Consider the following 20,709-nt stretch of genomic DNA (forward strand, 5'->3'; position numbering starts at 1 on the left):
TTTGATACTGACACTGACATCTCTGATAGAGTCCGGTCTCCTAGGCCACGACGGAGGCTCGCTGCAGCTCTCACAGCCCACCCTAAGCTCCCGTGGCCCGGGGTCGAGAACAACCTCGCTGCTGGTGTTGGTCCACCAACACCATCAAAGCCCCCAGGTCCACGTGATATGGGGCTTGGCAGGCTCGAGGCTGAACAATGGCATGGAGGCGAGAAGGTATGATACCAACATGATCGATTTGAAAACAGAGCAGATGGCTAACGGGGTGTCGAACAGTGGCAGTCTGACAAAAATCTGCCTCACACTCGGTACGACTGAGACTGCGAGGTCCTGGACTGCCTCAGCTCGTCGGCTTTGCCTCGCCCTCCGTCTCTGATGTTCTCGGTGCCTCCCATTCACATCGACGTGCACTTCACGACTGTACAGTGAATGGGCGTCACAGGCAGCTTGCGTTAGCGCACACGCACTCGCACATTTAGTTTTGGTCTCTCGGTCTCTCTTCCCCCCTCCTCTGCTTTCTTCTCTTGCCATCAACAACAATCATCAACAGCATTGCGTTCCTTTCTTGCTTTCTTGTTCTCTCTCTCTTTCCCCTAGAACGTCAAAGCAGCACAATGATTCCAAGAAGAAACAGAGGCGCCCAAGAGGTGGGCAGTCAAGGTAAATCCCCATTCCAACCGATCTCATTCCAACCCCGCCTCAGGCAAACCAAGCTAACCAGATCCACAGCGCAAAGCGCACCAAGCTACCCTGAGCAACTGGCTCTCATAGATACATTCAGAGCACGCATCTACCCAGGTGTGGCCGGTCGTTCCCTGATGGGGACGTACTTGGAGCAAGCAAACTGGAATCTTGAGAACGCCGTTGCCGCGTGGAGAGCAGGGCGTGCTGCTTTGATTGGCCGTCCCCCTCCCCCTCCTCCTTCTCCTCGCCCTGCTGCCTTGCGTGCTGAGGTGCGTGGCTTTGGGTCTGAATCACAGAACAGCAGAGGACAAATCTTCCTCAGATTCAGAAACCCAAATACCCGCACTCAAGCCCCTTCACCAGTACCAAGCCCAGCGGGAGCAGCTGTGCCAAACACATCCTCTAGAGGTGTGCTTCGTCTGAGAGCATCAGAAGGAGCCGCTTCAGGATGGGCAGCTGCTCCCGGACAAGAAAGCAGCGGCACTCAAGCGAGCAAAGCGGAGACAGCCATGAGTGCCAAGGGCGAGAAGAGGGGTGAAGTGCTCATCCCATTCAACGACAACTTCGAGCAAGAGCGCCGCGACGCGGCTCTTGCGTTGAGACTTCACCTCGAGGAGAGGACGGGGGAGAGGGGCGTGATGAGCCCTGCAGAGGCCGTGTTGTTGTTGCACCAACACAACTGGGACCTCACTCAGGCATCCACAAGCTTCACAACACTGCAGCATGCGAGGACAGGCCTGGCTCGTACCTACGACCAGATGAGAATCCCAGTACAGCGGGAGATCGCGCCTGTCGCTCAACAAATCTCAGCCATGCAGCAGAACGAGCGACTGGCTGAGCTCGTCAACCTCACGGGGCGCAATGACTGGTACTCATTGAGAGTGGCATTGCAGAAGAGAAACTGGAACCTCGTCGCCACAGTCTCACGGTGGTATACTCACGGCATTCTCCCAGTGGAAGCCCCCGCGGCCGTTGCCCCATATGGTGGCGTAAGAATGGATGTTAACCTGAGACCTCTACCACTGCCAAGCAGAGAGTCAACCATGTCGACTGCGAGAGAACAAGGATGGGCCGCCGAGCCAGAAGCGTTCGAGGTGCTAAGTGGAGAGCAAGGTTCAAGCAGCTCATCAGATTCAGAAGTCGGCCCTTCATTGCTCAAGCAGAAGCGCAAGCGACCACACGGCTTCATGGTCAATTCCACACGTACTACAGCCAAGAAAGGAATGAGAAACGACCAGAAGTTTCTCATCGAGTACATCTCTCGCGGCAGATACTGGTTCAATCGGTTTGAACGACAAGAAACCTTCAGATGGCCCGATGTCAATTTCTCGGAGCAGGCCCATGGCCACTATCCCAACCCAGACACCAGCAAGCTCGTCGACTTCGACTGGAACAACCAGCAACACTTGCACTGGCTCAACAATTGGCGCCGCCAGAATATCCAACGGGCCACCGGCCTTCAGACCCGCGAGCAAGCCCAGCGATGGCTGCCGGAAGAGCTGGATTTCCTTTATGCCTTGTCCGAAGAGCTGCTCCAAGAGCAACTTCGAAGCAACCCCAACAAGACAGAAGACCAGCTACTGCCACTCAAAGTCGTGATGGACAAGAAGGTCGAATGGACCAGGCGGATGAATGACAAGTTTGCAGGCACGATGCAGGCCGGCTCTTCTGAACCCCGACGAAACCGCGAGCCATCTGCTCTGATGACTCAGCGCAGTCGCACCAGATCCATTGTCGAACGCTTCAAAGTCAGGCCAGATGAAGCATACTTTGCCAAGGTGGAGAGGAAGGAGAAACGAGCCAAGGCGGCCGTGGAAGCTGTTCAGAAAGGTGTCAAGCGCCGTCGCGAGGAAGAAGACTCCGACAAAGAAGGCAAACTCGAGTCCGACTCAGAGGACAAAGACAAAGAAGCCAGGACCAGTAAGGGCGGAGATGACTAAGCGGGGCCGGCCATTGTGAGCCAGGACGAACCCTTCAGTGGGGACGGAGGAGGCAGAAAACTAAGGGCCGGCCATATTGAGCCAGGACAGGACGGGAGAGATCCGAGAAACATTGTCGTCGACAGAGCGAGCGACCTGCTCCTTGATTCTGATCAAGTGGAAGCCACATAGATAGAAAATCACAAAAACAAAAACAAAAACAAAAAACCTATCTTGTTCAGTTCCTCTTTCGTTGTAGATCTCATCCATGTCATTTGTGAACAAGTCGGACTTGATCGATCCTAGCCACAGACCAATGGGGCTTTTGGGACTTCCGTCGACGTTGAAAAGGCCGAGCTCGGATTCGACTCGCCGTTGATACTAGGACGTCGCTGTTGGCGATTGTCATCAGCATCAGGTTCGTCAGTTCTCTGGATGGCTTTCACATCAAACTCAGAGGTTTCTACTGTTACTTGTGAGATCTCCTTGCTCTTTTCCTTTTTCTTCTTGGTGAGTGTCAATGCTCCAATTCTAATGGCGTCTTCGGGTAATGGCCTGATGTGCGGTTGGCAGACCCACCAAGGGCGCTTGTAGGCGGCGATTACCTTTTCCGTTGCTGTCAGTTCGGACCCAAAGGCAACAGCCGCAGGAGCAGGCAACTGCCCAGCCGGCGAAGAGTCTGGCACAGAATGACGATGACGCTGCTGCTGGTGGGAGCTGTAGTCATCCATCCCTTGCGCTATCGCCTGCTCCACCATGGCCAGAATGCGCTCGAAAGAATCGAAATCCCCCAACCTAGTCTTTGCCAGAGCATCTCGAATGTCAGTATGAATCGACAGCATAGGTCTCAGCAACTGGAAGAGGTGGCCCTGCATGTATTTGATACTTGGGTCATTGTGCAACCGGGAATTGGCTTCCCCTTTTCGTTTCTTGGTTTTCTTTGGTTGGCCTTCTTGGTCAGAACCATCCTGTGGAGGGAGGCGATGCGAAAAATCAGGCTTGGTAGAATCGCTGGTGATGTACAACGGTGGACGGTTGGGTGGATCTTTTTCAAGACTGTATTTGTAGATGATATCCAGATACCTGCGAAACACTGCGTCAATCCGATAGCCATTTCTACCATCTTCCTCTGGCCCGTACCAGTACTCCCTGGGATTGTACTCTGTGGGTGGTTTGGCGAAGATGGTTGGATCTGACAGGTTTCCTTCTGCGCTCATGATACCATCAGCTCCTGTTGCAGCAAGGCAGGTTTCTAGATCGCTCGAGTTCAAGATGTTTCCATTGGCAAAGAGGACTGTTTCTGGTGGCAGGTTGTCTCTCAGATATCGTATCATCTTCCAGTCTGCTACGCCGGTATTATGTCCCTTCTGCTCTCTCCGCCGCCCGTGAACAGTGAGAATGCTTGCCCCTGCAGAAAGAATCATTTTTGCGTAGTCCAACGTCTTCTCCCGCGTTTCCAGAACCCTCATCTTCGCAGTCACAGGGACTCGTAGTTCATGGTGTAGCTTGTTGATCAATTTGTAAATCGTATCCCAATCCTCCTGCAAGAAGGCGCCATAATGGCCAGCCCTTGCGATCCCTTGGGGACATCCCAAGTTCAAGTCCACCGCGTCGCAATACGGAGCCACATACTGCGCTGCATCTAGCAACTCATCAGGTTTATTCGCACAGAACTGCACGAACAAAGGTCTATCGATCACTGGGTTCCCATCGAGCCATGCAGCCGCAGAAGATTTCTCCTTTGAAGCCAATCCTTCTCTCGTAGGCTGAAAGAATTGATCTCTGAACTTGGGGTTGTCTGCAAAGAGACGAGCATGAATCATTGGCGAATAAGCCAGCAGTGATTTTGATCGCTCTTCATCAAGGTAGGACCGCGTGAGGAGTCTCCATGCCTGGAGAAGTGTCAATATACGTTCGAAAGGAGCGTTCGTGGTATGGAGGGAGGACGGACGAACTCTGAGCGATCGACCATAGGCGCGACGACCATCCTGGGGCTACCGATGCTCTCATAGAATGCTCTGCCTGTTAGCTTGCCAGCAGAAGTGTGGCCTTCGCCGTTCGCCATCGCTTGCGCCATTGCTCTTGAGAAGAAAGACTCTCTTCGAATGTGCTGAAAGATGTTCGAGGTCGCGACAACAGTGTTCCTGAACATGAAGACTAGTTGCCCAAGCCTGGAAGTCCGAGGGAGCAGTTCACCGCCTGGTGATATCACAAAGAAGTATCATCGTATGCTAGCGGCCTCGCTTTGTGGTTGTAACCAAGTTGATGGTTCTGGAGTGAGTTGAAGACCAGAAAAAGTTGTGTTCGGAATGCGCCAATGTTTCGCCGTAGGCTTCATCTAATAAAATCTAATCTAATCAGCCCCATATAGGTACAGTCCATAGATGACGTACTGTATTTATGTTCTGCACTGCGCTACTACGCCATCTCAAATCCATCTCACAACTCGCTAGTCAGCGACAATGATTGATCTTCCCAACTTCCATATGTGAGCGCACGGCAACAGTATATCTACCAACTGGTGCTATATAACATCACAGAGTATGTTCTATGCAAGAGGCTTTTTGCCCGTTGCGATAATCGCTGTCCAATCCCACAGCACGGGACCGCCATTGTATTTCTTCGCGACATAGTCCACAGCCGCATCCCCAGCAATCTTCTCATATTTCTCAATCTGCTCCTTGGTCCAAAATTTCTCGATAGACTTGTTGAGGGAGTAAGGAATCATTTCACGGATGGCGTCTATGGAATCAATGCGGCTGGTGTTCCAGGCGGCCTCCACCTTAATGTCCTCGAAGCCGTGCATCTGAAAATGTGCCTTGACGTCCGTGACGTTGTCCCAGGGCTCGTCCGTATTTGCATATGCTTTGATCAGCACGGAGTCCTCGGGCAGCGGTGGAATCTCTGGGTTCGTGGCAAGCCCTGCGCGGAAGTCCTCACACCACGGCACCTTCTGCCAGGTGGTGAAGGCGAGCGTACCGCCTGGTTGAAGGATACGATAACATTCTCGCAGACCTGCAAACGGGTCGGGGAGAAGCATAGGCCCGAAGCTGAAGAATATATGTGAGAATGATGATGTTGGAAATTTTGTGTCCTGACGTCTGGTTTAGCAACGCTCATGCTGACCTGATCAAGAGAAACAAGCCAAGGTTACACCTTACCTGCGCGTCCGCTTTGATGGCTTCCACCTGTTTCCAGCCCGATGCAGCAATATGCTCCTTCACACCGTCGATCATCATATCTGAAATGTCTGCGCAGGTGAGGAACAGCCTTGCCTTTTGCTCCTCCGTAAGTGACCCCATGATCTTATCCGTCACAGTGCCTGCACCGCATGCATTATCCAATACCTTGAGGCTTGTATCAGCTGAAGGTGGAAATTGAGCTTGACGCAGAAGCTGTTCGGCGAAAGGGCCCATTAGGTTGGCCGCCTGTGGTCGGAGTTTCTTGAAAAACGCCATGTCGACTTCTCTTGAGTTGCCTGGTGCTCTTTTCGGTATTTCAAAACAAGACAATTGAGTAGGATGCAGTTTTTAGGATCGACACACCCACAGGCGATTTATAAATCTATTGTCTGGGAGCTGGTAGCCTACCATACAACCCTGTCTGTGGAGAAAACTTGAATGTGTCCGTAGAACCCCTCCAAGCAGGTTCGCGGATCTTCAAAAATATCTCAAGCGCATAATTCATAGTCTCCGAGTCCAAATGAAATGATATTGTTTTCAGCATGAAGTATTCTTGGGCCGTGAACCATTATGTGCCCGAGACTAAGAAACTCTCCAACTAGTAATTCATTTTCCCATCTCGCAACGGAGACATTCATTCGGCGAATAAAGTGTCCGATTCGACTGTAGGCCCCAATCAAATGCTTATCCAAATGTCCATGCTTCACTGGCGAACTTCACCAATAGGCAGATGTTCTAAAGTTACTGCCATGTGAGAGACACGGAGAATAGTGTAGCAAAAGATCCAAATCGAGGTGCCAGTCAGGTAGGTTCGCGATCACGACATTCCTAAAGTCCTATGACAATCCCTGCGAGACAGATCTCCGATTCCTCGCACTCGCTTTCCACGGCATATGAATGACTATTAGAGGGCTGACACGTCAAGCACACACTTCATGCTCCCAACAGCATCATTGAGTCCTTTGAAGGCCATTGCGTCAGCAACACCGGGCTTTCTCAATGTCAAATCTGTCCCATTGGAGAATTCGATATGGTGCTTGCATATGTCATCTCTGCACGTCCATCCAGCTGTTAGCCTCTGTTTTCAATGGAAATTCCTGCGCAGAGTTGGAGGATTTTGAGGAGAAAGAAATATGACGGCTTCTAAAAAGAGACTCACGTGTAAAAGGCACACGTACAACCATCATCTGGCCCAAGAGCGCTGAGTGACTGGTTCTAAGGGAACATGTACGTCAGTTCTATCTAGCTTCGCGAACGATCAAGCCTTGACACATAATCTCTTTGCTTACTCCACCCCGTATCAATGAGCACAAGTCATACATACCCACGATCCAGTGAAGGTCAAGCACTCGCCAGACTTGGGAAAACGGTGCATACAAGGGTTTTCCCATAGACGATTAATACAGGCAAATACCTGGACACATCTTAGCGGCTCACTTCAAGGGAAGTATGAATCGAGGAACGCACCCCACAGGTGTTAGGACCAGACGTTGCCTCAGGTGGACGTTCTGTTGCGACCACTGAGATCACAGATGTCCATGATATTGTGATTGATGCCGTAGCGGTCGCATTCGTTGGTGCATGAGTTGATGCCATCTCTTCTTGGTTGCACGGAAACGGATCAAGAGGGGACGCCAGAATGGCCGCCGAGGTGGCCAGGCCAGAAACTACCAGTCTCGAGGGTCTCATTTCGAAGCGGTTCTGTTGAAGCAGGAAGAAGACGCCTGTTGCCTTCGTGGAGAGCAGAAGAAGCACCTGTGAAGCTTTATCATGTTTTCTGCGGCGGCAGTGAGGACCAACTTGTGCGCCTTCGAAGCTGTCGCAGTTATGATCCCCTTCGTTACAAGTAACGGGATGGGGCAATCATGTGTTTGAAAGGCAGACAGCCGACGGCGTCCCTGCATCGCATCGGTGACAAATTACTCCTTCTGGTTTCCTGGAATGTCCAGGATTTCTGAATTTCAAAGTGGTCAACGCCGATCCATGCTCAATCAATTTGCAGGGCCGATAAACTCAGGCTCATGCCCACAGTCCTTCTCATATGCTTCTGACCACGGAATATGCTGATAAATGCGAAGGCATCATCAGTGGAGCACTCATCTTGTCAACTCCACACCACCCTCTTCGGAGCGGACATTGTTTCCTGCCAGGCTACTCATGCCACTGCCAAATATTGTGTCGATCCGCTGGTCCCTGTCCCAGACAACAACCTCGGATCCTCCACTTGGGTCCACGCGTTTGAAGTATTTAATACGATGCTGCGGGATCCATTCCTCGTCTGTGACCTCTGTGACCCAATTGCTTGCGGGTGTCTCCTTGATTCCGTCAAATCTCTCGAGATAGCCAACCTTAAACCGGGAAATGTCAAGATCTCCGTCCCATTGAAGACGGTGGAGAACATCTATTGGACATATCAGCACACGAGGAAACTTTGACTATGCAACATGGTTATTGCACATACCTTGGGCGGATCTCATTTTCGGGGTCGGTGTGCTGTTTGAATTGGGCACGTTGCCATCCTTCCCGCGCCTCCGTTTAGTGTAACGTTCGAAATCTCGGACTTTTTTGGACTCCTCCATGTCCGCCTGCTGATTTTCTTGATCAATCTCTTGGAGGTGGCTCTCTGCAATCACCCTCAAACGGCTGATACTATCCGAAGCAATTTCCGGTAAGCGTGAGGTATGTCCCTCGGTCTCCGCCATGGATCTTGCAGTCAGCAAGTTGCGAGTTTGTTGTCGTTCGGGTATGATGGATGATTCTCCTTTAATCAGAATCCAGGAAGATCTCGGCTTGTGTGGCCTGAGTGCCCGATGATAGGCACGTGATATAATACTTGGATGTCGTACACGAAAAGCTCGCGTACGGTTTGAGAGTATTACGTTTGGTCGCGGGTTCAATTCTGCTCCTTTCCGCCCTGCATTTATGCATTCTCGAACCTGTGGCGCAGATTTCATCGGAATCCCACTAGTCAATGGCACTGCCTGGGTGGAAACAAGGATGACAAGGATGACTCACTGATGTCGCGCCTACGGATCTTTAGCTCAGTAAAGTGCAACTGCATTGATGTCATTTATCTTCATTGGAACATAATGAACGAGTATTTGGTGCAGAGTATCTTCTTGGTGAAATTAAGAATGATAGACTTGACTCATGGAGAGTCATCTTGATGGAGGATGCTACTGCAGGAACGTTTTGAATGTGCCAACTAAATCACCTGGTTAGTCAGTCAGTAACTTTATATTATCATTAGTTAAAGATAATTCCAACACGGGATGTGGCCAGGGCACGATAATAAGGCAGCCTATGAAATCCACACCTGCCAATCAGGAAACCCTTATAATCAGGGCGGTCCGTGTTCAATGAGCTAGCATAGAGTAGACAATTGAAGTATCCAAACAAAGTATTTTTGCCATGATACAAACTGCATCGCACAAAGCTGGTGGAGGAATAGTGGTGCTGTCTGATCACCACACCTTGCCCTTGCCAGAGTGAGACTGTGGGCCTGTCGATTCGTGCCACATCATCCTCAGACAAAACTATTTCATTCAGGACGCTCGCTGTCATGCTCGTCCTGTCTGCGGAATACAATCCAAATGAAGCTGGTGGCGTTGATCAAAGCGTAGTGCTTTTTTTTTTGCAAATTTCTCAATCTAGTGGGTCAGGTGCTATGAATCGCCGAATCGGAGGTAGCAACCATGATTCTGCGGTATCCCGTATGACGACACTATACTATGTATTGACTCTGATCATCTAGGCACACATACGGAGAATTCGATCGAACGGCCCACGGGCATCGTCTGTTTCCGAGCACTTCGTAGTTGTGGAGCTGGGACCTAGTCAGCAGCAAGGTCGCAAGCGTACATGCCTCTTCTGTGAGACAGCCTAAATCATGCTCAAGCTGCTAGACAATGAGGAGTAACAGAAGTCAGTCAGGTGACAGAAGTGAAAAAGTGGCATGGTAGCGCAAGAAGCAGGATGCTTTGAAAACGTGATTGTATGATAGTAGGCAAGCCCAGTGTCAAGACGCCTGAGGATAGCCCGTTATTCACCAAAGGAGTATGAACCGAATGTTTCTGTTGTCGATCAACTGTAATTTCTGCCAGAGCCAAGCTAAAAAAAAATAAATAAAAAAAAGATCGGAGAAAGGAGGCATCAAGCCAGCAATTCAACAAAATAAGCCAGTCTACGATGTTGTGTGGTATGCGTCAAAATAAACCGGAACGCCTTACGAGCCCAGGTGTCAATGCATCTTACTGCGGTCGTTGCGGGAAGTGGAACCACAGCCGATAAAGAAAAGGCCCATCCATCCCTTGCCCTACAACGTCAGACAATGAGAAAGATAGGACCAGGTACGTCTTGTTCTGGAACTCGCTAGAAAGTTGCAGGACGAAATGGACGATTTATTGTCGCAGGAGATCAATTTGACTGCTTTGGTGTTCTTTCGTCTGACGGGCATGTGCCACAAGGGCATTCGCCGTGATATTGGAGTTCAACTTTAGAAGGGGTAATGAGAGGGGAGACTGCATTGCCACTGTGGCGCTTCGGCGGTAGAGATAGTTTGAGTCAGCAGAATGCTGTTCCATCGACTGTTGATCTGCAAACCTGCGTCTTTGTGCAAGCTCTGCAGCAGGAATGTCACTGGTCCAATTCGCCCGAACAAGATGATAAAGCTGCTGAGCACTGAGTTCAGGAACAGGCAGGGTTTCGAGGACAGATGAAAACACTCTCCAACGTTTCGGAGAGCTTTGGAGTTCGTTCAAAAGCCACCCATTAATGAAATCTGTGGGGTCAATTGGTGTTGTACCGGTCAATGTTGGTCGGATCTCGTCCAAATACTCGCTGATTTGAACGGGCCCTGTTGGCCATCGTGGGAAGATTGGATCTCCGGAATCTAGTTTTACGTCTTGCTGGGAGGTCGATTCCAATGAAACCGTGTACTCCTGAAGGCTGGTCTCTCTCCCAACGCGTAGTTTCGAAGCGTCTTCCGCCGAGAAGTTGTTAATATCTTCATCCGAGAGATATTGTCGTAATGAGTTCAGAACGGTCTCGGCGGCGCGCAATTCGTTACTTAAGGCTTCATTCTGAAGGTCAAACGATTCAAGGAAGTCAAGTGAGTCTTCGTCAAGACTCAAACCAAAATGCTCTCGCGCTTCTTTGTCGGATAGGATCTGTTCACGCTCGGAATTCAAGTCGATGAGTTTCTCGCGTAAGGCGTCAACATCACCGGTTTGGGACAGGAATCGTAGAAGTGCCGGAGAATGCTGAGTGTCTTCCAGAGGAATCTCATCATGACCTTGGGACGAACTAAGGGTATGCAGTAGGAATGCATCGCTCGGTTCACTCTTGTGAGCATCTGCATCTAGGAGCTTATCTAAGTATCTGGTCGAGAGCCAAAGGGCTTGGACAAGGGCATTCTCCTCTTCCCCGTACTGGTCGTCTGCTGTTTGGAAGGCTCCGAACTGAACATCGCGGATGTGCTTGAAGTCTGCATCTGCCAGTTGTTTGAAATCTTTGTGCAGCTCATCCGGAAGGCTAGTGGTCCCGACGAACTCAGTCAACCCCAGCATAAACTTTTCAAGAGATTGCATGAAACCGGTCAAGCTTGTGGATAGAGGAGCTCTAACATCATTCATCTTCAGTGTCCGTTGCATCACATCTTGATGTGTATGCTGTAATAGATGTAACACTGGAGCGATGTTTTGGTTAGCAGTAGCAGGTCCTAAAGTTTCCATGGGCAGTCGACCCGATTCCAACGGCTCAGATCGCTGCTGTTCCAGAGGAATAGATTCGTCATTTCCACCCTCGAGGTTTCGATCTGGATTGTCACTGGCCCTTGAACGCAATTCTGTGGGAGAAGTTGCTGCGTTTGCCGCAACTGCTGCTGGGGGCATATTGCAATCGTCCTCCTCGTCCTGGGCTTGCAAGTTTCGTTTCACCTTCACCCATCCTGTCGACAGTCGATCGTCCGTTGCTGACGGTTCTATCGATGGTTCTCCTCTTTTATCTTGGTTCTCCCAGAGCTTGGATGGTCGTCCCTTGAGAGTTGGCCAATTTGTGATGACCTCCCTGATTCGCAGGCGTTCCCTAGAGAATCTGATTTTAGCACGCACAAAACTCAGTTCGCGGTGGTCACTTGGGAAGATAAACAATGTGCACGTACTCTCCCACCAAAGTCTTGGACCAGCGTGACCCTGATCCGAGAGACCGACTGCCATTGAGAAAGGACCAAAAATGCATGCATGCATGCCCAAAGAGATGATGAAGAGCAGCTCTCGATTTACGAGCGGTCTCCGCAATCGAAAACCGCCAAAACAGCCTCGGGGTGAGTGGGAGAGCGAGAATACTTGTAACAGCGTGCAGACCCAGTTCACCTCCAAGCCTGGAACTACCGTGTAAGTTTTATCACTCCAGAGCTTGTTATCCCACGCTTGCCCTCATGATACGAAAGAACCTGATCAATGAGAGATTAACAGATTAGCAGAAGTTGCGAACTGGCCACCAAAGCACCGGGGTCTATGTTGGTTTCAGGGCTTCGTTAGTGTGCCAGAGTGGCAGCAGCTGGTTGGAAAGCCGGGTCATCTTAGGCATCCCACCCCGTTTATTATTCTAGGGAGCCCCATATAACAATAGGGTGCAAACCGGGACAAAACCAAAGCAGACCTGGGTGGCACCGCCAACTTCCGCATTCCATGGGCCAGGAGGAGCTCCACGAAAGGCAGTCCAGGGAGCCTCCCCTGCCGCGCCGTCCCGTGTTGGTGCGCACGGACTTCCAGCAGAGATCAACCCACTGGTTCGTTGGGAGCATGAAGCTGAGAATGCTGCGGAAGCCCGAACGTAGCCAAGCAAGCTTGACGATACATCTGCTTGGTAATTCGTGGCACTCTCTCATCCCCTACGAGTCCTGGTAAGTCCATCACGATGATGATGGCACCCCCCTCCTCGGGCCTAGAGCTGCAGCCCGTCGCGAGAAACTTCAGACTCCAGCAACCCTGGATATGGGACTTTGACCATGTGGACATTGCTCTAGCTTTCAATGCCGAGGGGGTTCCCTCCTGGCTAGGTTCATGAAGTGAACGGCGCTACCCCCGGGGTAGTCTCACATGAACAAGCGCACTTATAGTGTTGATGGACCTCCCATCGTTGCTCATCTATGTTGCTCCTTCAGTCTCGTTCGGGATCCAGCCTTCGCCGTGATGTGAATTGAGTGACCATGTCTAATCATGGCGATGCGCAACGCAGGAGATATCCCACAACCGCGGATGACCGTCAGCCTTATCAATCTCGTCATGCGGGGTCTCGTAAGTATGGACCCGCCACGCCATGGACATACTGACGTTAGGAAGGAAGGGTAGAGAGTGACAGACCAGCTTTGCCGCAAAATGATGACTATGATGCACATGAGCGCGCAGAGTATACATGCCCCCTGTTCAGCACAGAAGCTTTTATCTCCTTACTGACAGCCACAAGAGATACTCCACGCTCCTCAGAGCTTCCAGTCTACCGGAACCCAATATTCCGTCGCGGATCTGAGCCGTGCGTCACAAACTGGCCCATTCCCTGTTTCTACAACTGATTTCTTTAAAGGAGAACTGACGATTACGCTATAAGAGCTCCTTCGCAAAGTGGCACAAGATTGCGAGATGGAGAATTTGGTGACGACCACCGAACGGCCGCTGCCTGGACCCATGACAATCGACAGCAGTCCCCCGAAAGGGTCATTATTCGCACATCTCGGGCAGCTTCAGGCAGAGCACCGTCATCATACCACTACCAGGCTCGAAGTCCAAGAAATCCCCAGGAAGACCCCAATGAAAGAGTAAGCGTTGCAAACCAAGACCCTCTCCTTTCCAGGACACGGCGTTTGTCATATTCCCAAGACTCGGAATATCCTTACACCTCGAGTGCTCCTCATGGTCAACACAACAAGAGAGCTGTGCATTACGATGATAGTCCCAACCAGCATGGCCTTGCGATCGGGCAACGAGTGCATGAGGTAGACGCCACGCATGAGAACGCCATTGCTTCTGGCTTCCACGATATCCAGAAGAATCATCCAGGACAACCCGCAGCTCACCAAGTTTCTTCAGCCAGTATCACCTCGACCAGCGGAGCAGCACCTGGCACCAGCGTCCAGACACCAATCTCCCTACAGACATCCAATCATTTAATTTCAGCGCGGGCAGCTGAGAGCTCTTTTCGTAGCTCCCTATCTCCACGCCTACAGCAGTTTGCAAACATTCTCCGAAATGATTGGACAGCTCTCGAAATATACGTTACGAAGGATCCCACGATCCTTGATGCTGAGCAACAGCAATTTCTGAAAGAAGCTGTCCAAGCATTCTCCATTGGAAAGGACGCATACGCCAACCAATGCATCCACCGAGTTGCACTCTTACAGCAAGTGGAAGATTGTTCGTTCAAGGAGGCTCTCAAGGAAATTCAGAACATTGGAGAAAGGAAGTCAGTGGCAAAAGATTTCCTTGAAGCATATGATCGGATACAAAAAGCAGCAAAGAAGAGAGCTAAAGCCATGCCTGCTCCAGCTGCTGGTCAGTGTCGTGACAGCCAACAGCCTTTAATGGCGGGAGTCGCCCACCCGAGCCCTCTAGATCTCCAATCAGCATTCCCAGTAAATCAGATAAGTTCAGTACAAAGAGGCGATTCATCAAGTCATCAGGAGAACAGTTTTGTAACGAGACATGAGCAGCACACACCAGCTGCAAATAGCTCCGCCACCTATCATCGGGGCTCACAGTCTTCCAATGTGGAGCACCAAGACGGCCTTGGACATCGTGGTGCAAGAACCTATCAATATGTGGTTCGTACACGAGACTCCCCATTTTCCGCAGGTTCTCCTCCCAGTTCGGGGCCCTTAAGCCAAGCCAACTATAAGCCCAACGATATCAATCCGCCCAACTACCCAGGCCCTCGCGGCCCAGCGATTCTACCCTCAGTCCAACCAGACTCCCCAGATGACGTGGAAGCCAGCACACCTGTCCAACACCATCGACAAAGCGGTAGCGTCGCATCTATCACAGAGTTTTCAGTCACTGGCGATAACACTTTCCCACTCCCCTCGGGCAAACAAGGCCAGCTCGATTCGAGGTTTCAACCCCGCCCTCATTCGTTCTATAAGGTGGGAAAAGTGTTCGCCGTCCTATGGCATGTACCCGGGAGCACCGATCCTCCAAAAGGCCACATTAGTGAGAAGCGGGTCCTTACGGTTGGTAAATATAACGAGCCAATTTACAGCACCATTCGAAGGATGGTCGTTGTTCGTGAGGGGCATGGCTATTGTGTGTGCATTCAGATCAATACGTACGGCGGTAGAGGGTTGAAGAAATTCAGCCGCACTCCAGGAGAGATTGATAATCATTCGATAATCCACATGGCCGACGCCCCATCCTCTTACATCAAGGACGAGCCGAGGTCTAGCAAGAAGCCAATCGCAGTGGAGAGAGCAACCCAATATCAAAAGCTCGAACCTGAGAGCAGGCTATGTTACTCTCAACCTTCTACAGTGCAGCACAATGTCAAAGCGATGCCCGTAGGCCAAGTGACACCAAAGTGTCTCCCTTGGCTGGTCCATTATTATAAGCAAGCAAATGGTTAGACAGAGTGCCCGGGCTTCGGAGAAGATTCTGATCCAGGCCTCGTTCAGTCGAACCAGGGTATTACGAAACCACCGTACGTTTATCAAAAGTTGTGCTTCTTTCGACAAGCACTTTGCCAGCATGGCTATATACGTTTGCATAGCAGGAGGAATTATGCGGTCTCGTCGTAAGCATTCCGCAGCCGAGCCAACATTCAGCACATCTTATCCCACAACAGACCCGAACTGTTGAATTACGGATGATGACATCCGGATCCGAAAGGTAACGCATTATGAGTTTACACAAACCACGATCCATGGATGAACGGGGTGGCTCTACATAGTTGTAAGTGATTGAGGTCGACCTTTGCGTTTGGGCCGTACTCGATCGAACAACGGAAGGAGGGCGTGTTTTTGCTTGGAGTCTAGGGTTCATTTCATCTCCCTTGCGGCAACGGCGGTTTTGCGAAACGGTCGAGCAATCCAACACGGGGCTAGCTTATAATTTGCTTGAATCTGTGCTTCACCCTCCGAAGATTTTCAGGTTAAAGGCGGAACGGCCCAGAGTTTGCCCTTCGTCTGACAGCTAGTCATGCATCGCCTGTTACGCAAGAACCCAGAAACATGGTTTCGCAAAGCTAGGTTTCTTGGTAATTGTCAAATGATCACTTGGAAGGGCCACTTGGTTGATCAGGTATAGCCAATGGCCACTGCCAACGTGAATCATTTTGCATTGCATATTCGAGTGCATCGAGTGCACTCGCACAAGCATACCAGGCCATTTTCAAGGTATGATGAAGAACAGGCTCCACGCGGAGCCTCATGCGGGGTTTTTGGATCTGCTGGCTGGTTCAGTAGAGTTGAGGACGTGATAGTGTTTAGAGCTGAAAGATACGGAGGGGACGGTGATTGGTAAGTTCTATCTGCAAGTCGACGAGCTGAGTAGGGACTGCAGTTTCGATGACCAATGGAATGGCCGATGGTTGGCGATATCCCTGTGGCCTCTACATCATACCACCTTGAAGGTGGTGGATGGGTCGAAGATGGTGGGCAGCTCACTTCCGGAGGATCGGTCGCGGGACCACACTATGTAAACTCACCCTTGCACTCCTCCATGAGTGTCGAACACTGCCAAAGAACCACGTAAGAGGCTGCTGAAAGCGCAGTAAGGGCGCTGTGGAGGTGTGCCATCGAGCGATCCTCCAAACCATTCGGCCAATCGACGAACTAATCGTTCCCAGTGTGCTCGAAATATTCGTGGCCGACAACAAGGCCAAAATCCAGAAGACCAGACTTTCCGTGATGGAAATGGTCATCGTGGTACAGAGTACATTTCCAAGCCAGATCGGCCACTGGTGGACTCCTCAAACTTCCCACGGCTATTGGCGGTCTCTGGGGCACGTCCTCCAGAAATTTTGGCATTCAGTGGGGGTCGTTCACACGGCCAGGGTTAAGTAACCATCTGCATATTGCACACTTGGTGTCTTGGTAGCCAGAAAGGCTGCATGCAGGCTATCGTGGCACCCCGGAACTCGACCCTAAGCTGCCCTTGGACATTTGAAACATTGGTTTTCCAATCGGTCGGAGAACCCCAAGATCCTTTGCAGGCAGCTGCAGGATGGAATGCATCTCACGCTTCAGGCTTGGTACAGAAGTGCTTCCGAACCCAGCATTGCTCTCGGAAGGCATTGTTTCAGAATGTCGGAAGCGAAGAATCAGTCTCGCTCTCAATGCGGGCTGCTCGCGGGCCTTTCAGGAAGTGACGAAAAGCATTTCCTTAGCGTAAGCCTTCTTGACGCGGCGTGCGTGCTTCAAAGGCCTTCGTAATGTATATATCGGTACCCTGGTAAACCTTGCAGAGGCGCTCTGGCCCAGTAGTAGTGCTCACTCGGAAAGATTCGTCGATTGGCAAGCAAGCAACCTTGGGCAACACAGAAGTGCTCCATGATCGCCAATCCCAGGTTATGGCATTCGGGCTTTCTGAAGCTCATTAGCTCACCAGACAGGCAATCCCAGCGAATCTAGAGGATTGATGGCGGTGAGCAGTCTGTCTGTTTCCGAGGGCAAGGGACTTTACCCAGCTCGGACGGACAGCGTCCAAGTGATCAATCACCCCTCTGCTTGCCCTTTTGGGAAGCATGCGTATTTCTCATCACATGGCCAGGAAACCCTTTGATTGAGACAGATGGCTGAAGGAACTTCTGGTACATATCATGAATACGTCACCGTGGCTTGCGCCCATGTAATCTGGATGGGAGCCTATGTACGAAGTATGCGGAGGACGGTACGCTATTCTGCCTGGAGCGAGCCAAAACAATCCAATCCATTGGTCCTTCCGACCGATTCGCAGAGGAATCGCTGTTTTTCACGATGCACCATGTCCTCCAATGGCGAGCAAAAGGGCTTCCTACTATATCTTATGGCTAGCTGTCGGTATCACATCACAAGGACACTGGCTTTGGCACGGGCACATTTTGAGTCCTTGCCAGACGCACCTCTTCCGCCCTCCAATGGAGCGCAGACCGGCGAGTCGCATTTCCCAGCAGGTACTGGGCGACCCCATCCTAACCCGATGATTGGCTTTCCGAATGCTGTTTCCCGGATAACGGCATCCAAAAGGACATAATGCTAAAGTGGTCCGTCAGCCCGGGGTGGGAATCACCAAGCCTAACTTCTAAATCTATTCTGGGCTGGTTGGACTAACAACTACTCGTAACGCTTTCGAAAGGGAGGATAGGGCCATCGTGAGGCTTGCCTTGCTTCCCCTGATTCGATGGGGACTTGCTTCGACAGCAAGCGTCATTCCAAAGGGGAACATTACCACCTTCGGATGTGAGCTGCGCACCCTTAGGACCAGTTTTCTCGTGTTCAGTACTAGTGCTTTCAAGTCGGTTGGTTAGGCTGTTCGAATTTACGATGCACTCAGTAGTCCAAGTCAAGTAGGAAGATCCCAGAGCCGCTGCGTCGGAACGCCGCGGAGACGGCCATATAATGTCGCTATGCTCTTTAGGAGAGATACATGCAGTCAAAGTATAAATGACGAAGGAGAACAGTGGTCCAAAATTGGGGCCAAGTATAAATGATGAGGAACAAGAAATCAAGCCGAGGGACGGCCAGCTTACTCGTAAGCGGCAGATCACAGGGCACCTGAGTAAGGCGGCCGGTGGCCCGAGTTCGAGACCACTTCTCCAGTGTGGTTGCTAGGGCTGGGTACGTACTTGTCCACACTTTGGCTACCTCCTAATTCATATCGAAGCACCGGCGTGACCAAAAACCGGAAAAGGAGTCTTATGCAATAGTCTGTTCCAGTCACCCACAGAACGCGCCTGTTCCGCTGTTCGGGGAAGGAAGCATAAAATGACGGACGTCTCAAGCTGTTGCCGTGAACATAAAAGGGCAGCAAGACCCATCTAAGCGAGACAAGCCGACTTCTCTTTGGCAAGACAGCCATGCCACACTGGTTGGAATGCCAACTTCATGAACGCACGGCGCGTCACGGAAGCGTCCATGCCTTAGCTTCGCCAATGTTGGGAAGAGGGGCTTGGGTCTTGATCATGCCGGTGGCACAGCAGAGACGCTGTACGGACGCACGTCGAGTCTGCAGTACTTCGATGGAGTCCACAATGTTCGCCACAGGAATGCATCACATCGAGGGAGACGGCTGAACACTCTTTCGTCTTGTATGCCTTCTTGCCATTCGAATTGGGAGCTTGTCGTGCAGCTCAAAGGGGGGTATCAGTACTGAGGATCGAAAATCGAAAAATCGAAGGACTCGGAGTCGGACATCCTCAGCGGCCTAGCTTTGACGAGTCGGGTGATCTAGATGTCGATCTTTCCATCCATTAGAGACTCGAAAGCCGCATTAGTATTGGGAAACGTCTTCGACCCCAGACCCGTGGACGTGTAGTATAACAAACTATAACGGAAGAGTAAGAGTCCAGCGTACCCTTACGTACCCAGCCCTGTGCACTGCGGCGCCCTGCCAGGCTGTGAGGTTGCGGCATCCATCCTCCTTGGAACGGATAGGCCAGTGGTGAGATCTCAGCCTTGTCCTCCAAAGAAAGTACCGTTTCAACAGCCGGCGTTTCTTGCGGGATTGGAAGCTTAGTCGCCCTGTCCTGAGTCCTGAGTCCGACTAGACCGCCCATCAGAGATCACTCACTTGAATCTAAATTATTCACGACGTCTGACGTGGCTTGGGCTTGTGGGACGACTATTCGATTCTGGTCTAGCGGACGCCTTCTTCCCAAAAAGACAGTTTGTAAGGTGTTCCCCTCTTCCGCTCCGCGCACTATCTTTGCCAAGGCCCTAACTAAGGGGTTTCCCACACACATTTGGTGGGTCGAGGATTTCAAATTCAGTTCTGTTTCTGGGGAGAAGAAATCAGAAACCCACACCTAAACCAGTCACTTGCAGTCTCCGGCTCCTCTCCCCCCCGTCGATGCGATGCGCCAGCGGACCGTGCAGAGGGGCCGATTAGGCTCATGCACCTGGTTGTTTTGGATGATTCCTGCATAACGCTGGTCCCGGGCTTTTGGTTTCGCTAATGCGATCCGCAAACTTTATATCAATGTATGTGGATTCAAGATTGACACCCATGGCATCAATCTCTGGATATTGCTCATGGACAGGAGCAGACCACGATGTAGAACGAACCCCCTGTGCCCATTCTGAGCCTTGAGCCATCGTGTGGAAAGAAGACCAGGTCTGATCTGATTACTGTTTCCAGCCGTGTTGCAATCTCTATCGTCCGAGCACGACACTACTCTATAGAGAGACACAATCCCAACTTTTAAACCGTGCATTTTGCTGCTAGGGGTATAATGGTTAGCACAGCATTTGGCACGTGTAGTTCCTTCCCATGCAGATAATAATAATATAAGCTGAATGTCGCTCAAGTGCGTCGCCGGACTCCAGCAAACTCCAGAAAGATACGTCCAGCAGAACGGTACCATAACCATAACCGCGATCCAGATTAGAGATTTCCCAAGAGATACACTAAGTACCTTAGACGTGTACTCAAGTCTTGTGATAACAAAAGAATTATGCATGTGTGGGTGATAATACATAGTAGAGAAAGGGGCAAGGGTGATGCAAGAAGTTAAGAACTCGGTAGAGGCTCCGGTGTACGTGCCAGATCAAAAAATGCTTGAGGCTGTCATGTGTTGTAAGGTCGAGCGGTGGAACAAGGGCAACGGTTGGTGTGGTTCCCAAGTCTTATTGCTCCATTGTTAGTACATTGTCGATCAAGATGCTGTGGGGCGAATGTTATCGGCTGATGTTGTGGCGAGCGTACAGAACGAAACAATTCAGCTGGTCTTTATCTTTTGAC

The 20,709-nt window shown here is 51.0% G+C and overlaps 6 protein-coding genes across 6 annotated transcripts; 2 read left to right on the top strand and 4 right to left on the bottom strand.

The window, feature by feature from the left end:
- Nucleotides 1–788: 788 nt before the first annotated feature.
- On the top strand, nucleotides 789–2,552 carry A1O9_10737 (uncharacterized protein; the record flags this gene model as incomplete). Its single annotated transcript, XM_013400425.1, has 2 exons — nucleotides 789–945; nucleotides 1,120–2,552. Coding segments are annotated over 2 exons (1,590 nt in total), but the record flags the coding sequence as incomplete, so codon positions are not given.
- A 353-nt stretch (nucleotides 2,553–2,905) lies between these two features.
- On the bottom strand, nucleotides 2,906–4,680 carry A1O9_10738 (tRNA-dihydrouridine synthase 1; the record flags this gene model as incomplete). Its single annotated transcript, XM_013400426.1, has 2 exons — nucleotides 2,906–4,495; nucleotides 4,555–4,680. The coding sequence occupies 2 exons, from the start codon at nucleotides 4,678–4,680 to the stop codon at nucleotides 2,906–2,908; spliced, it is 1,716 nt and encodes a 571-aa protein (XP_013255880.1).
- Nucleotides 4,681–5,151: 471 nt separating this feature from the next.
- Nucleotides 5,152–6,061, bottom strand: A1O9_10739 (uncharacterized protein; the record flags this gene model as incomplete). The annotated part of the gene is made up of 2 exons (XM_013400427.1): nucleotides 5,152–5,697; nucleotides 5,765–6,061. 2 exons carry the CDS (start codon nucleotides 6,059–6,061, stop codon nucleotides 5,152–5,154), a joined length of 843 nt encoding a protein of 280 aa, XP_013255881.1.
- Nucleotides 6,062–7,881: 1,820 nt separating this feature from the next.
- On the bottom strand, nucleotides 7,882–8,487 carry A1O9_10740 (uncharacterized protein; the record flags this gene model as incomplete). The annotated part of the gene is made up of 2 exons (XM_013400428.1): nucleotides 7,882–8,186; nucleotides 8,247–8,487. The coding sequence occupies 2 exons, from the start codon at nucleotides 8,485–8,487 to the stop codon at nucleotides 7,882–7,884; spliced, it is 546 nt and encodes a 181-aa protein (XP_013255882.1).
- A 1,716-nt stretch (nucleotides 8,488–10,203) lies between these two features.
- On the bottom strand, nucleotides 10,204–11,484 carry A1O9_10741 (uncharacterized protein; the record flags this gene model as incomplete). Its single annotated transcript, XM_013400429.1, has 1 exon — nucleotides 10,204–11,484. A coding segment is annotated over one exon (1,281 nt), but the record flags the coding sequence as incomplete, so codon positions are not given.
- A 1,511-nt stretch (nucleotides 11,485–12,995) lies between these two features.
- On the top strand, nucleotides 12,996–15,398 carry A1O9_10742 (uncharacterized protein; the record flags this gene model as incomplete). Its single annotated transcript, XM_013400430.1, has 4 exons — nucleotides 12,996–13,083; nucleotides 13,129–13,195; nucleotides 13,253–13,318; nucleotides 13,370–15,398. The coding sequence occupies 4 exons, from the start codon at nucleotides 12,996–12,998 to the stop codon at nucleotides 15,396–15,398; spliced, it is 2,250 nt and encodes a 749-aa protein (XP_013255884.1).
- Nucleotides 15,399–20,709: the final 5,311 nt, after the last annotated feature.

Source organism: Exophiala aquamarina, assembly GCF_000709125.1.
Source record: "Exophiala aquamarina CBS 119918 chromosome Unknown aczIA-supercont1.14, whole genome shotgun sequence".
Lineage (NCBI taxonomy): Eukaryota > Fungi > Ascomycota > Eurotiomycetes > Chaetothyriales > Herpotrichiellaceae > Exophiala > Exophiala aquamarina.